The 15,132-nt window shown below is 44.2% G+C and overlaps 1 protein-coding gene and 1 long non-coding RNA gene across 2 annotated transcripts in view; one reads left to right on the top strand and one right to left on the bottom strand.

The window, feature by feature from the left end:
- The window catches only part of NIPSNAP2 (nipsnap homolog 2), a 30,695-nt gene extending 24,342 nt beyond the window's left edge, over window positions 1–6,353 (top strand). Inside the window, exons 9-10 of the mRNA XM_081819649.1 lie at window positions 3,873–3,956; window positions 5,186–6,353. Coding sequence (XP_081675775.1) covers window positions 3,873–3,956; window positions 5,186–5,250 — 149 coding nt within the window. The 3' untranslated portion in view covers window positions 5,251–6,353. The remainder of the gene's footprint in view (window positions 1–3,872; window positions 3,957–5,185) is intronic.
- LOC145721534 (uncharacterized) lies at window positions 6,138–10,809 on the bottom strand. Its single transcript, XR_014145262.1, has 2 exons — window positions 10,749–10,809; window positions 6,138–7,056 (listed from the first exon to the last, which is right to left on the bottom strand). It is a non-coding gene; the product is annotated as an uncharacterized LOC145721534 (long non-coding RNA).
- Window positions 10,810–15,132: the final 4,323 nt, after the last annotated feature.

Here is a 15,132-nt window from a genome sequence, read left to right as displayed (position 1 = left end):
AAAAAAAGTTAAAAAAAATGAAGCTCAGCTGAGACTCCTGATCTCAGCTCAGGTCTTAATCTCAGGGTCATGAGTTCAAGCCCTGTATTGGGTTCCACGTTGGGTGTGGAGCCTACTTTTTTAAAAAATGAAAAGCATAACTCATTTCTAGACCATATTAATCAGCCGAGGTATTGGTTTGGCCTGTCCGGTCGCACCCCATGCTGCACCGTCTGCCTGCTGTGTGGGCACGGCAGGCGCACAGAGGCTGGTGACGGTCTGAGGAGGGGAAAGCCAACACGGGGGACCTGCCACGAGGCAGTGTGTGTGATCAGTAACATAGGGGCACCCCCAGCACTTAAGGGGATATAAACTTACATGTAACTGGGGGAAATCAGTAAAAGGTGAATAGGGTCTAAATGGTTTGGCAGGTAAAGGCAGGAAGGAAGGGCCAGAACAGTGATGGGAAAATGGGAGATTATAAAAAATGGTCAGAAAATGAAATCGTGCAGACTGGCTAAATGGTAGGAGAGCTGCCGGGGACCTAAGTCTGAATGGGAACCCCTTTCCCCCGCCAAATCTTCAGGGTCTGGGGAGGAGACCCCCATCAGTCACTGCTTCGACCAGGTGCTCAGCTCAGATGCACACATAGGGCTTCCCTGGCATGTGAGCAATTGAAAACCCTGCACCAAGGAGTACCCAGTGGCTCCGTCGGTTAAGCGTCCAACTCTTGGTTTTGGCTCAGATCATGATCTCAGGGTCGTGAGATCGAGCCCCGGGTCCAGCTCCATGCCCAGCAAGGAGTCTGCTTGAGATTCTTTTCCCGTCCCTCTCCCTCCCCCTCTGCTCTTCCCCCTACTTGTGCTCTCTCTCTCTCCTTCTCTCTCTCTCTCAAAATAAATAAAATTTCGAAGGGAGGGAGGGAGGAAGGAAGGAAGGAAGGAAGGAAAAGTTTTCACATGTAACAGATTTGGAAACACATCTTTAAAATCTGCCTTTAGAGATTATGCTAAACATAAACCCTTTCTGGGTTTGAGGTAGGGGTGACATCATTTTTATTATTATTATTTTTAAATAGTATGTGTTCTGTCTGGAGAATATAAACTGAAAAGTCAGGCCTGTCCCCTTTGCTCACTTTCCTCTCAGGCTTGGCGCCTGCACACCTTCCCACACGTCCTCTGTACATGAGCGCAGGGACTGCACTCATGTCAGGGCTTACAGTGTGTCTGGATGGGAACTCCCAGGTGAAGGAGGAGACAGGCAGGCACCAGGGGGTCCCAGGCCCTTAACTCTGTCCCGCGGGAAGGACTTGAGGTTTCACACAGCAACAGCAAGATGCAGAGGTGTCCACCAAGATCATCCTCCGTGCGCAGACGCAGAAGCTAGGAACAATGTGGTGCTTCAGCTTTGGAAAGTGACCAGATTGCAGCTCGTGTCTTTTCTGAGGCGGTGCCTTTCTCTGCCTTCCTTTGTTGTCCCCAGTTAGTGTCCCAAATGTCCACTGCCTGCTTCCTCCTTTACAGGAAAAAGTATTGAGATATGCAGAAATGAATTTTCAATTGCCTGCCCCAAAAACTTAGCCTCACTTTTCCATACTTTTTAGAGAACCACACTGATCAGGCACCTCCAGTGTGTTGGTTATTTTAAGCATCATTCTCTTTAATCCCTACAACCACAGACCACAGTGAGGTACCTGTGACTCATGGATGATAAATAAATCACTTAGAAGCTGCAGCTGTCGAGTCACTGAACCAGGCTCAGACTTGGGCGTGTCTGGCTTCAAAGCAGGTCTTCCTAGCACGTAGCACCTCTCCTTTTACCCTCGCACTTGATGCCACTCCTTCCCCACCTTCCTCAAGGCCTTGCTCCATCCATTTGCTCCGGCACCACCCCATCTAGGGGCTCCCTCCCCAGTAATATGTATATGCTCAAGTGCCTCCCACCTTTAAAAGCCTCGCTAACAGAAAACAATAATAAAATAAAAGCCTCCCCAAATCCAAATGTCCATTGACGGATGAACAGATAAACAAAATGTGGTACGTACGCATTCATCCATAAAAAAGAGTGAAATGCCGGCACATACTACAACATAGATAAACCCTGAAAACATCAGATTCCACTTACATGAGGTGCCTAGAATAGGCAAATTCATAGAGACAAGGCCAAGTAGAGGTTACCAGGGGCTGAGGGGGCGGGGAGAATGGGGAGTTAGTGTTCAGTGGATAGAGTTTTAATTTGTGATGGTAAAAAGTTTTAGAGATGGATAATAATGAAGGGGACAGTTGTGAATGTACTTAATGCCACTGAATTGTACATTTTAAAATGGTTAAAAGTTGGGGCGCCTGGGTGGCTCAGTCATTGAGCATCTGCCTTCGGCTCAGGTCATGATCCCAGGGTCCTGGGATCGAGGCCCACATCGGGCTCCCTGCTTGGCGGGAAGCCTGCTTCTCCCTCTTCCACTCCCCCTGCTTGTGTTCCCTCCCACGCTGTGTCTCTCTCTGTCAAATAAATAAATAAAATCTTTAAAAAATAAATAAATAAATAAAATGGTTAAAAGTTAATTTTGCTGGGGTGTTTGGGTGGCTCAGTCCATTAAGCATCTGGCTTCTGCTCAGGTCATGATCTCGGGGTCCTGGGATCGAGTCCCACATTGGGCTCCTTGCTCAGAGGGGAGTCTGCTTCTCCCTCTGCCTGCCCCGCTCCCCCTGCTTGTGCTCGCTCTCTCTGACAAATAAATAAAACCTTTAAAAAAAAATAGTTAATTTGGCTGTGCATATTTTACCATAATAATAAATTTTTAATTAAGAAAATTAAAATTTGAAATGAAAAAATAAGAACACAGCCCTCCCCAACCTGTGTTCCCTGCAAGGGGTCAGCACACAGTGCACCTGCCATGTACCTGACCTCAGTTGGAATGCTGCTTCTTGTCACGTTAATGCTAAGTGTTTTGCTCTGGGTGGTGAGAGGTACAAGATTTGTTTTCCTTCTGTTTTTCAGCATCTTCAAAATTGCATGTAATAAATGTATATTCCTTTACTACTTGAGGGAAACTTTAGATGGTTAAACTCCTAGGCCTACAAGGGTAGGTCTTCTCATCAGGAAAAGGAAGTCTTGTGGAGAACAGGTGTGTGTCCCAGAATAGAAACTAGAAGCCCTGATTCTTGTCTTTGTCTTGACTGACCCCCTGTCAAGATGCCTAGGAGGTATTTCCCTGGTGAGAACTTGGAAGGAGGTTGCCTAGGCTGGGAATCAGAAACCAAGGCACCCAGATGAGGTACCTGAATTGTACCACATGACACCGAAGATTCTGATGGCTTTGACCATGCTCTTCTCTCCACCTGGAGCAGCTTTCTCTTCTGTTCCTGTCGACATTCTTTGCAACCTTCGAGACCCACCTGGTCAAATCACACCCTCCAGACAGCTCTCTCTCCTCCGTGCTCTTGTGGGCTTTGTTCTCAAATATACCACAGTGCTCAGCAGGGGCTGACCTTGCCTTCACTTGTCTTTTTGCTCTCCACTGCATTGAACACGGCCTGTCATGCACATCATTGTAGTGCTTTGGAAATGTTGAGCAAAATGGAATCAAATATTGCTTATCTGTAGTCTGACGGTTTCTGATTATGAATTTAACGTGTTATTGAAGAAATTCACTTGGTTTGAAAGGTAGATCTTGGATCCACTAGATTTTCAAATTTAAAGAGTTGTTTATTTTGCTTCTCTCACAAGGCCTAACATAATTTTGCTCAGAGTGACCAGCTCACAGTGATCTCAGCTTATTGTTAAATCCCCAGAGTGGTCTCTTTGAGAAAACTAGCTGAGCAGCTGACTTGATGGACATACTAGTGGAATGCAGGACATTTTGTTGGGTTTAAGCCTGTGTGGTTCTTTTTCAGCTTACAAGGATCTTCAAACCAGGGAAGATATACGGAATGCAGCATGGCATAAACATGGCTGGGAAGAATTGGTATATTATACAGGTAATACTTTCATAAACATAAAATCTGTCATTCTTCTCATCTTACTGTTTTATGTTCTTTCCCCCCAAGGCTAATATGTTTTTTGGTTTTTTGTTGTTGTTGTTAAATAGTATGTTGCTCTAGGATGGTGAATCATAAGGTTGGGGGGATGGAGAATAGTCAGATTTTTCCTTAATAGTTACATGCCTTCTTTTCAATAAGGAAATTTCATTCTTTCAAGTATGTGTGGGGGGCGCCTGGTGGGCTTGGTCAGTGGAGTGTGTGACTCTTGATCTCATAAGGTTGTGAGTTCAAGTCCCACGTTGGGTGTAGAGATTATTTAAAAATAAAATCTTAAAAAAAAAATAGCAAGTGTGTATATTGTCTGGTACAGTTTTCAGACACTTGTATGTTGGAAATTTTCCATCATTACTTTTTTTTGTACTTTTCTATATTCTCTGAATATTTATTACACAATTTTTTTCTAAGCTTTCCCTTTCTCATCAAAGTTATCTATTCCCCAAAACATTATAATACAGCAATTAAAAAGTAATTTTGAAAATTAATTTGACATTTTGACTTTTGGTGTGTACATGTGTATGCATGGGCATGGATAGCCGTGTACACGTATACTATGAAATCCTGGAGGCTTGATTTTTATAAGAACAATTGGGCTGAATACAACCCAGTAATACTGACACAGTAATAAGTACCAATCATGTGGCATGTCAGGTACATTTAAGCCCGTATACTACTTGTTCCAGAAAATAAGTATTATCTTGTCTTTTAGTTCCAAACATCATATAATTGTATGTGACTGGCTGCTTATTCTTACATGTTCATCAGTTCCCAGAGGCGTATTTGACTCAGCAGTGAGTTTTAGAAGTGCTGGTTATCCAGTCACATGCAGTCTGATTTGATTTTATATAACTTTATTTTAGCTCAGAGTTCTCAACCTTTTGAGAAAGCACCACTTTTGTTACAACGTGGACTTTCCTAAGTTCCGACAAGTGAAACAGATCTCCAGATAGAATCTGTTTTAATTTTAAAAACATCTCCTGGGATGTTAACTGATCTACCATTAGCTTGTATATTTCTGTCACTGAGATCAGTTCTCTGTTTTCCGGTACTCTGTTCTGATTCCAAGCAGCATGTCTTCTGAACATTCTCAGCAACCTGTTTGTTACTGTACATTTACCATAATCTGTGTAGAAAAGAACAAGCACAATAATCTTGATCCTTGTTTTCAGTCCCACTTATTCAGGAAATGGAATCCAGAATCATGATCCCACTGAAGACCTCACCCCTCCAGTAAACAGATTTTAGATGTGCCTACATAAATTTATGTGACAAGTATTTGTCATAAATTAATTTTAATTGTATATCAAGTGAAAAAGAAACACTGAAGTGTAAACTGCTGTATATAGCTTACGAGAGACCTCTTTTCTTTAAAATTTACATAATCACAAGAAGGAAACTTAGAGTTGGATTGTAACAGTGCTCTGTAGTCCTCTTTGAAACATCCCTATGTTAGTTGCATACACCTTATACTACCAGGCACCCTTCTCCACCCTCTGGGAAAAGAGGGCCCAAATTAAAATTTGAATCCTCTCCAAATAGGAACCTAACCATGAAAAAAAAGTTAGCAATTTCTTTATAAAAAGCAAATCTGTTTTATAGTTACAGATTTTTAGACAAATTTCTTGTATCAGGAAGAAATATAAATTTTGTCATGTTACTCTAGCAATTTTTCTGAGCCTCAGACTCGGAACAAATTAAGAGCGTACCCAATACCTGAAATGTTTTAATTCACTCTCATTTTTAATCAGTTGGCATAGTAAACGACATGTCATTACTAAGCTGGTGGTGGTTGCTAAGGTACACTTATTCAGTAATTCAGTCTTTACATAGTGTATTGTGATAGCTCGATATGAGGGGAAATAATGGCTTGAACCGTGTATCATATGTGATTTTGAAATGAACACCTTGAATAGCACTAATTTTTATTTGTAATATTTTTCTATAATAAAATGAGTAGCATTAGGAAAAGAGGTTTTATTTTGTAAACAATCATTTGTGACCTCAGACATTCTGTAGTTAATGTTTTAGTAAGCTCATAGCAGATACTTCCAAGATCATGTATGAGGGGTGGTGCATGTTGAGATTTAAGTTGGAATAAATTGCATACTTTGTCTAGCTCTGTTTGATTTAGTTTTTTTAACACAGTGTGCCTATTTTGTGACTGTCATCATGTGAAAGTCCCGTTGAAGTGAAAACTTATGTCTGACCCCCAAATTAAAGGATTTATGTGTAAAATAAAGTGTGAATAAATCTCATAGCAAATGTCAAACTTTTACATGTGAATGGTTTTCTCCAAGAACCTATAAAAATCAATAAAATCCTCTTGATTTTCACATATTACTTGTTTGCAATCTTTTTTTTTTTTACTGAACTTGTGCTGAAAATGACCCTGTCCCTCTTGAAAAACAGCTTGTCCCTGCTGAGTGGGCATATGTGAGTCTACAGAGCAAAATGCTAAGAAAGCTCCTCAGCGTCCCCCTAGCCGTTTAGCGAAGTGTTTTGAGGACCGGGTGTTTGTACCAGGGCTTGGGGCCTGGGGGGCTGGGTCAGCTGGTAGAAGAACAAGCGCTTCCAAGTCCAGGCTCTGCTCCTTGACGAGGTACTTCCCGTCTTCGGTGTTCAGTTCCCTGAATCCATAAAATGGGGAGGTGGAATCCGATGGCATTTAACATCCCTTCAGCTCTGAATCTTTGTAACTCCTTAGTGCCATGGGAAGCAGGAGGGATGGGTAGCTCCAGCATAGAAGACCTGCATTTTAGCAGTTGTACTGACTGGATGCTCAGAGCATGTTTGTAGGATGTGAATGAATTATTTATATGAAACTGCTTTCTACACTATATAAAGAAAAATGGTAGAATTAGTATTACTGGTGAATTAGCTTTACTGGTGATCTAGCTATTCGGAACTGGGAAAAAATTGCTAGGAACGGAGGGAATTTTCACTTACAACTTGTGTGGACTTGAACGCTGCAGAAGTCCGGAATTTTCTATCATTCACTGGGGCGTTAAGGTTCTCTAGAGAAACAGAACCAATAGGATATCTAGATAAGATATGCATAAGAAGAGACAGGGATTGGCTCATGGTTATGGAAGCCAAGAAGTCCCAGAATCTGCCATCTGCCAGCTAGAGAACCAAGAAAACCAATGGTATAATTCTGTCCCAAGTCCAAAGGCCTGAGAATCAGGAGAGCTGATGGTTTAACTCCCAGTCCAAGGTCAGAGGCCCAAGAACCAGGAGCTAGCTCCAGTATCTGAGAGCAGAAGATGAACGTCCCATCTCACGCAGACAGCCTACATTTGCCCTTCCTTTGCCTTGTTCCGCTTGGGCCGCCAATGGATCAGATGCCCACCTACATCGATGAGGAGGATGTGTATACTCATTCTGTTGAATCAAATGCTAATCCTCCAGGAGCACCCCTCACAGGCACACCCAGAGATAATGTTTTAGCAGCTACCTGGACATCCCTTAGGCCATCAAGTTGACCTATAAAATTAACCCTCACAACTGAGCTCACAGTTGGTGGATGAGTTAGATGAGGCTCTCTAAATTGCATCATCCACCCAACTCCCTATCCAGGGGCCATTCGGTTGGTGAGCACCATGATGTCCAGATGCCAAACAGAATATGCAAGAATGAGGTTTTCTTTCAGAAACTTTGCTTTTCTCTTTTTGTGTTGCTTTCTTAAAGGAGCTTTCTGTTCAGAAAAGCACAGAGCAACAAACTGACTGTAAAATGGAGCTCTTTCAGAATATACCCTACTCTAGGAAGAGGAATTTCTGTCCCAATTAAGTCATTGGATTTCACAAAGCAGCCTGCCTCACGCTAGGCTTTAGTCTTCCTTCAAGTCAACAAATACTGAGTTTCTGTTAGTGCCAAGCATCAGACACAGGGAATAACATCATGAACAAAACATGATCCCTGCCTTTGTGAAGCTTACAGTCCAATTGAGAAGAGACTAGCAATTAAAATATAAAATACCCTTAAGTTACATGATATGGTAGAAGTTGATACGTGTTCTAGTGGGGGAAGGTAGAACAGGGTAATGGAGATCAGGAACCTAAGGGTGGGCTGCGAGAGGCGGTATGCAGTATTGTCAGAGTTGGCCTCGCTGAAAAGCTGACATCTAAGCAAAAACGTGAAGGAGGTGACAAAGTTAGCCAGCGTTTGGAAGGGAATCCCACCATGCTGAGGGAATGGCTACAGCAGGGTCATGCCTGGCATGCACTAGAGCGGTGGAGACCAGTGGCTGAAACAGGAGAGGGAGGACTTGGTGAGGGAAGCCAGAGGTCCTGGGGCTGGATCAGTAGAGTGCTGGGAGCCCCTGGAGGGACCTTGACTTTTACTTTGAGATGGGATCCACTGGAAGGTATTGAGCAGAGGAAGGGCATGATCTGACTTACATTTTAAATGGTGGCTTGGACTAGGGGTAGCAGTGGAAGTAGGGAGAATGGTGAAATTCTGATTTTATCTTGACAGCAGAGCCAAGAAGATTTCCTGAACGAATGATTGCGGAATGTGAATGAAAGAAAAATCAAGTGACCGAAGTCTTGTCCTCCACAACTGGAAGGATGGAAGGCTGTAGGTGGAGTAGGTGCAACAGATCTGGGGAAGTGAAGATCAGGAACTGTTTTGCTCATACTGAGTTTGAGATGGTCTATGCAGATACCCAGGTGGAGATATCAGGTAGGCACATGTGAATTCTGCAGTTTAGGAGAGCAGTCTCACCTGGAGGTAGGCATTTATGAATTGTCTGCATATAGAATTTAAAGTCTTATGGGGAGTGAGTGTAGACAGAGAAGACAGCCAGGGTAAGGAGGAGCCAGGAAGAGAGTGAAAACCCATCAGGGAAATAGGAAAAAACTCAAGGAAGTGGGATGTCATGAAAGCTAAGTGAACAAAGTCCATCAAGGATGAGACCACCCGTGTCAAATGCTGCTGCAAGACTGGGATAGAGGAGGTCTGAAAACTGACCACTAACTGAGTAACAAGGCGGTCACTCGGTGACTTACAAGAACATTCTCTCATTATGCTAATTTATCAAATAATCACTATTTTACCAATTCCTGCCCAATTTGTCAAATCCTTTTATTAAATGCCCATAGAAGAATGAATTGTATTATTTTGTCCTACGAATTTTCATTAGGAATATTCAAAACTTCCAAACTCATTTTCCATTTGTTGGGTGTAAGTCTGGTGAATATTACTTGCACAAGCCCACTCATTTTTAATTATCATTTATGTGATATCATCCCTACTTCTTTTTAAAAGCCCTCTAGGACCCACACTTTGCTCTCCTAAAACCAACATTTGACAGAACCTATTTCTTTCCCCCTTATTCATACCATGGCTGCCTGTGAAAGAGCCTTTTCTTCAGTTCCACATTGTATTTATTAAATTGATACCTTCAGTTTCTGGCTGGGACACATATGTTCAATAATGTGCTTGATGAATGGACAGAAGGAAGGGAGGGGGAAAGTAAATGGAGAGAGGGAGAAAGGGAAGATAAGAAAAGAGAAAATATGGAAGGCGCCTGGGTGCCTCAGTTGGTTGGGCGACTGCCTTCGGCTCAGGTCATGATCCTGGAATCCGGGGATCGAGTCCCACATCCGGCTCCCCACTCAGCGGGGAGTCTGCTTCTCCCTCTGACCCAACCCCCTCTCATGTGCTCTCTCTCAAATAAATAAATAAATAAAATCTTAAAAGAGAAAGTATGGAGACTGTCAGCTCCAACTGGAAAATACATGAGGCTCTCAGAAAGCAGGGCACTGTCTTTATTCATACTATTTTTGATGCAAGTTCTAGCGATCCTTGGAAATTAAGATACATGCCTAGGTAAACTCAGTAAAAACAATTCAAAAGGAGAATAATAAACATACATCAAAATATGTTCAGAGGTGGAAACTGATCAGCAAAGTACTGAATGGTCCTCTCTTAACTAGTGCTAAAACTAGTACTTTTTGCAGAGTTCAATGACCATTAAAAATGAAACCACTTGAATATTGTGTGAAACAGGTCTTCCAACCTAGGGAATAAAATCTCATCTACTGCATTAATATACATTAACACCTGTGATCATAGTGTTAAGTGTTAGCTTACGGTAGATTCTCCTGGCCCCAGTAAATTAACTCTCCAGTAACGCACACGATAAAGAATGCTGTGGAAGTCATTGGCCCGAGCTCCAGCTCTGAAAGTCATTAACTTCTGTGAGCTTGCTGCTGCCTGTTAAGAAGAGGACAGTGATATCTATACTGCTGACCTCAGGGTTGTGAGAATCACATGAGGACATGTGAAAACACCTGGGAAATGTGAAAGTAAGCAGTGTGACATGTGGCCAGATCACCGCCCAGGTTTTCTGAACCTGATCGTAAGGATCCTGAGGGTCACAGAGGCCAAAGCCATTATGTTGGTGCCCACATTTACTGAGGCCGACCACTTGAATCTCTGGAATCCTCTAGAATCCTCCAAGGCTCCTGCCCCAGGTCTGGGATGCTCTGCCCAGCTCTTGGGAGTGACAGCCCAGGGGTCCGCCCTAGGAGTCATGGCGAAACACTTGTCTCCAGGAGAAGAGAGAGAAGAATCGTAACAGCAAACCAGAGAAGGGGGCTGGCGTAGGAGATAAATGCCATGGGGTTCTCTCTTTTTTAAGCAGATAAAAGCTTTGAGGGACTTGTACCGTCTCAACTTAATACCACGAAAAACTTCAGTTCTTAACTTTACGACCCCAAGTCTTACCTTTCTCTGTTTACATAAGCAGGGTGCGTCATCAGAATGAAAAATGACGTCACAAGGACAGGAAGCCGCATCACACTGCCGACACTTTCTGCCTCCTGTCCTATTACCATCACGTCCGGCACTCTCGGGAGGGCCGTTCCGTGGCTGTTTGCTGTGAGCGCAGAATTCGAAAAGCGTGGAAGACGCTCGCGCAGTGCTGGCGTCCTTCCAGACTCACGCCAACACGACAGAGGGGCGGCTGTGCGCGCTGCTCGCCGTGGCCAAGAGCGCTTGTGTAACCGGCTGAAGAGGTTCCACGTGGGCACGCGGTCTCCCGGCCGATCGGACGCCTCCGAGCCAAATCCAGTACGCACCGCCTGTCCGGGCCGCTGAGCTGGGGAAGGCCGGCCTCGGAAGCATTAGGGGCCAAAGGCTCCTGGGTCCTCCGCCCACCGCCCGCGGCTCCCGCTCCCGCTCCCGCGCTGGGTCCCTGGGGGACGGCAGTGCGCAGCCCTCCGCAGAGGCGGCCCGCGCGGGCCCGCCCGGAGCTCGGCTCGGCTCCAAGGGCCCAAGCCCCGGAACGGCGTGCGGGCGAGCTGCCGGCAAGCATCCTCACCGCCTCGTCGGGTGGGGTCTCGTTTAAACGTTGCCACACCTGTCACGGCTCTCCGCCCGCAACTCGGATTTGGAAGGAACTCTGATTCATCTGATTTGGTTATTTGGCTACATAATTACCTGATTATTTGACCAAATTTGATTATTTGGTTGAATTATAAGTTTTTCAAGTAATTTCCTGTATTAAACCCTTCCGGCCTTTTCTGCCAAATTGTCGACTGCATGCCTCTCCCTAGACCTGTGCTTTATCCTCCCCCATTTTTCTGCCAGGGAGGGTATATAACCGCATACTTTCGAAGCATGTTCTGAAATTTCTCTTTCTTGGCACTGCACAAAATAAACACAAACCTGGCTTTCAGGTCTTTCCAAGTCCTCTGTTAAGAAAGAATGGTTCATATAGGCTCTTAGGAGGTATTTCTTAATACATTTAAGGCGAAACTCATTTGGGATGAGTAAAATGTGTTTTTAGTTCTTTTACTTCATGTGATTATCAAATGCCCATTTTTTTTTTTTTTAAGATTTTATTTGACAGAGAGAGAGACAGCGAGAGAGGGAACACAAGCAGGGGGAGTGGGAGAGGGAGAAGCAGGCTTCCTGCAGAGCAGGGAGCCCGATGCGGGGCTGGAGCCCGATGCGGGGCTCGATCCCAGGACCCTGGGACCATGACCTGAGCCGAGGGCAGACGCTTAACGACTGCCCATTCTTTAAGGTCACTACTTTTGTTTAAGGCTCCATTTTTTTAAAGCCTTTGTAACAGTGCCAATATGACAAATTCCAAGAGCTAAGAAAGCATCTCCAGCCCTCTGGCCCAGTGTGAGGGTTGGTGGGGGCTGCGCGGTGACCAGCAGGATGCCCTGTGAGCAGGGTGGGGTCTCCAACTCCTTGGTTCCTGGCCTGGAGGTTGTTTCTACTCAAACACTGAAAGTGCTTGAAATACTTGATATTGAAATCACGATAGGCAGAAAGTGACAAGGCACCAATCTGTACTGATATATGGATGAACTTTTATTTACCTACCAAAGGGAAAACCAACATTCACTTAATGCTGCCTAACCCATATCTCCAATAGGGAAGGTGTTTCATTTACTATCCACCTTTAAAAGGTTTCAAATAAAATATCGCTAGGAAAATACATAAAGAACTCAGATTATAAAACTCTCCAGGTAATTAATGGCCATATTAATGCTGGGACTGCAGTTAAAAAAGAGCAATTTTCCATAGTTTACTTGGAAGTACAGATAATCAGTACCAAATCTATACATTAAGTTGTAATAGGCAATTGTAAGCAAACGGTATCAAACTGTGTAACTTTAAAAAATTAACCTGAAGTTGTTATGAACCGTATAAAAATTGATATTATTCTTCCAGTTCTCCCAAAAGCTCTACAAAATCAGTGATGTACCATTCTGCATTGTCTTTTACTTGTTGTCTGATCACATTTCCTCCAAATCCAATGAAAACATCCTAAGAGGGAAAAAAAAAAAGGAGTTAAAAAAAAAAAGATACAGCAGCACCTGGGGCAGTAAGTGTTATTTGAAAGAATAAACTGTGCAAAGAGAGGTAAAGCCGAGCCTCGAGGGGGTGCCCCCCCAGCTCCCTGGGAGCCTCCTTGCCTCCCCTGTCCCAAGAATGAATGAGTCAGTGCACCACGCTGCAAATCCATTCAGGCTGGGGACATTGCAGGCTTCCAGGAGAAATCAAGCCCCTTTAAAACCAATAAAATTGCTTACAAAGATAAAATCCCATCAGGTGGTAAATGTCTTTAGTTCTCAACTGGATGCAGGCCCAGCCAGGCAATCTCAAAGAGGGAAGATGAAAGAGAAGCCTGGGGTGCAGCTGAAGTCCCACTGCGCCTAGAACCAGGACCAGAGCAGGCATCTCCTGACAGGTGCCCTGTGTGAATCTGACGGACCTCCCTGCCAGGGAGGGTGTTGTTCTGGGCCGAAGGAGATGACAGCCCCACCATCTGCCAGCAGCACTCCAGCTTTCCACCATTAAAATTATTTAATGTTACGTCTACATTGTTTCCTGAATTTCTACCAAGTGATACCTTCTTTTAAATGGTATTTTCTCTTTTTGATCTTTTAAATGGTATTCTCTCTTTTTCTGCCAGGATATAGGCACATTATACCTAATATGGACATTCAAAATCCTTTTACTTGCCTTTTCTCTTCATTTTTGTTTTCAGACCACACTAGGGGGCAAAAATAACAAGATTCTGACCTTCCAGTTAAATTTAGCCTCCTAACTGAGCTTCCTGCCTCTGTGGCAGCCCTTTCTGCATGCACCATCAACTCAGCTGTCCCAACACACTGATGCATTCCTTCTCTGTCCAGAAGCCTTCCAGGGCTCCCCACGACCTAACGGGAACACCCAAGTGCCTGATACGTAAAGTCTTCAGCAGTCGCTGAAGAGAAAGCCCATTCCTGCCGGGTCTTGCCCCCTGACCGGCCCAGGTCCGTGCCTAGTACATCCCCACTCTGCTCTGCTGCCCCCCTCCCTCGGTCCTGCCAGGCCCCCCTCCCTCGGTCCTGCCAGGCCTTCACGCGGTGGCTGCTGACCTTCCTCCAGATCACTCATTCCTCTGCCCACTTCTGAGGGCTACACACCTGCATGCACACCCTCGCGCTTGGTTCAGTCAGGCCATGTCATCTTCTGATGACTGCTAGGGTCCTCTGGAATTTATAGTTTTGTCATTTCTTGACATCAGGATGAGCAGCTCCCTGACAGAACTCAGCATCCTTTCCTTCCACACACTCCTCGTTAAACTAGCCCAGCTTTTGTGACTTAGTCAACCCCAATGTGGGTTGTAAATCATCTAAAGATGTCTTACCTTGAATTGACTCAAGTCAGTTAAAAGGATCCAAAGATTCTTTAACCACTCTGGGTTAATCATTTACAGAGACAACTATTTTTAGATCTCAGGAAACTAATAAAAAGTTCACCACTATATTTTTGGTTCAGTTTTTCTTTAGGATGAGATGATAAGGGCAAAGTCCTTCGTGAAAGGGGCACATCTGATATTCAGGACACTTGCTATACAGCCTGGGTTTCCTGCTAGTCTCAGAAAAGAGCATTCACTCAGAAGAACAAAATGTTTTAACACAGGCACATTATCAAACCTCATGAGCCTCAGTTCCCTAATCAGTAACAAGGAGAAGATAATGTATGAAGAAATACTTTATCAAATATAAAAAGGACAGGGGCGCCTGGGTGGCTCAGTGGGTTAAGCGTCTGCCTTCAGCTCAGGTCACGATCCCAGGGTCCTGGGATTGAGTCCCATGTCGGGCACCCTGCTCAGCGGGGAGTCTGCTTCTCCCCCTCAACCCCCCCCCGCCACGTGCTCTCTCTCTCTCACATGCACGTGCATGCTCTCTCTCTCAAATGATAAAATCTTATATATATAAAGACATTAAGATTTGGATTACAGTTATAAGAGCTGTCTTATTATTTGTGGTATTGTTTGGGGAAGTAAAGCCGAACCTGGAGCTCACACCTGGGCTGAGAGGTGGCAGGAACAGGGTCATAAAGTTCTAAGTGGTTTTCTTCCTTAGGTTTGCAAAAAGTCGGCTGACATGCTAAGATTGAAGTTGTTTTATTTGTTTTGGTTTTTTACAATGATACCTAGATGTTCTCGTTTAACGGTCACCAATCTTACGGAGTTCTAAATCAGCCGTCTAAAACAAAAACACAACCAGAAAAAACCAGCACACTCGATACATACAGCAGGAGGGCAGGCTTCCATGTCTGTGGCTCCATCTCCAATCATGACTATTTTCTTAAATTGAAA

The sequence above is a fragment of the Leptonychotes weddellii genome, chromosome 5 (genome assembly GCF_054177405.1).
Source record: "Leptonychotes weddellii isolate Sample4059 chromosome 5, ASM5417740v2, whole genome shotgun sequence".
Taxonomy (NCBI): Eukaryota; Metazoa; Chordata; class Mammalia; order Carnivora; family Phocidae; genus Leptonychotes; species Leptonychotes weddellii.
The sequence above is the reverse complement of the archived record's forward strand: the minus strand, read 5'-3'. Positions and strand labels throughout refer to the sequence as shown.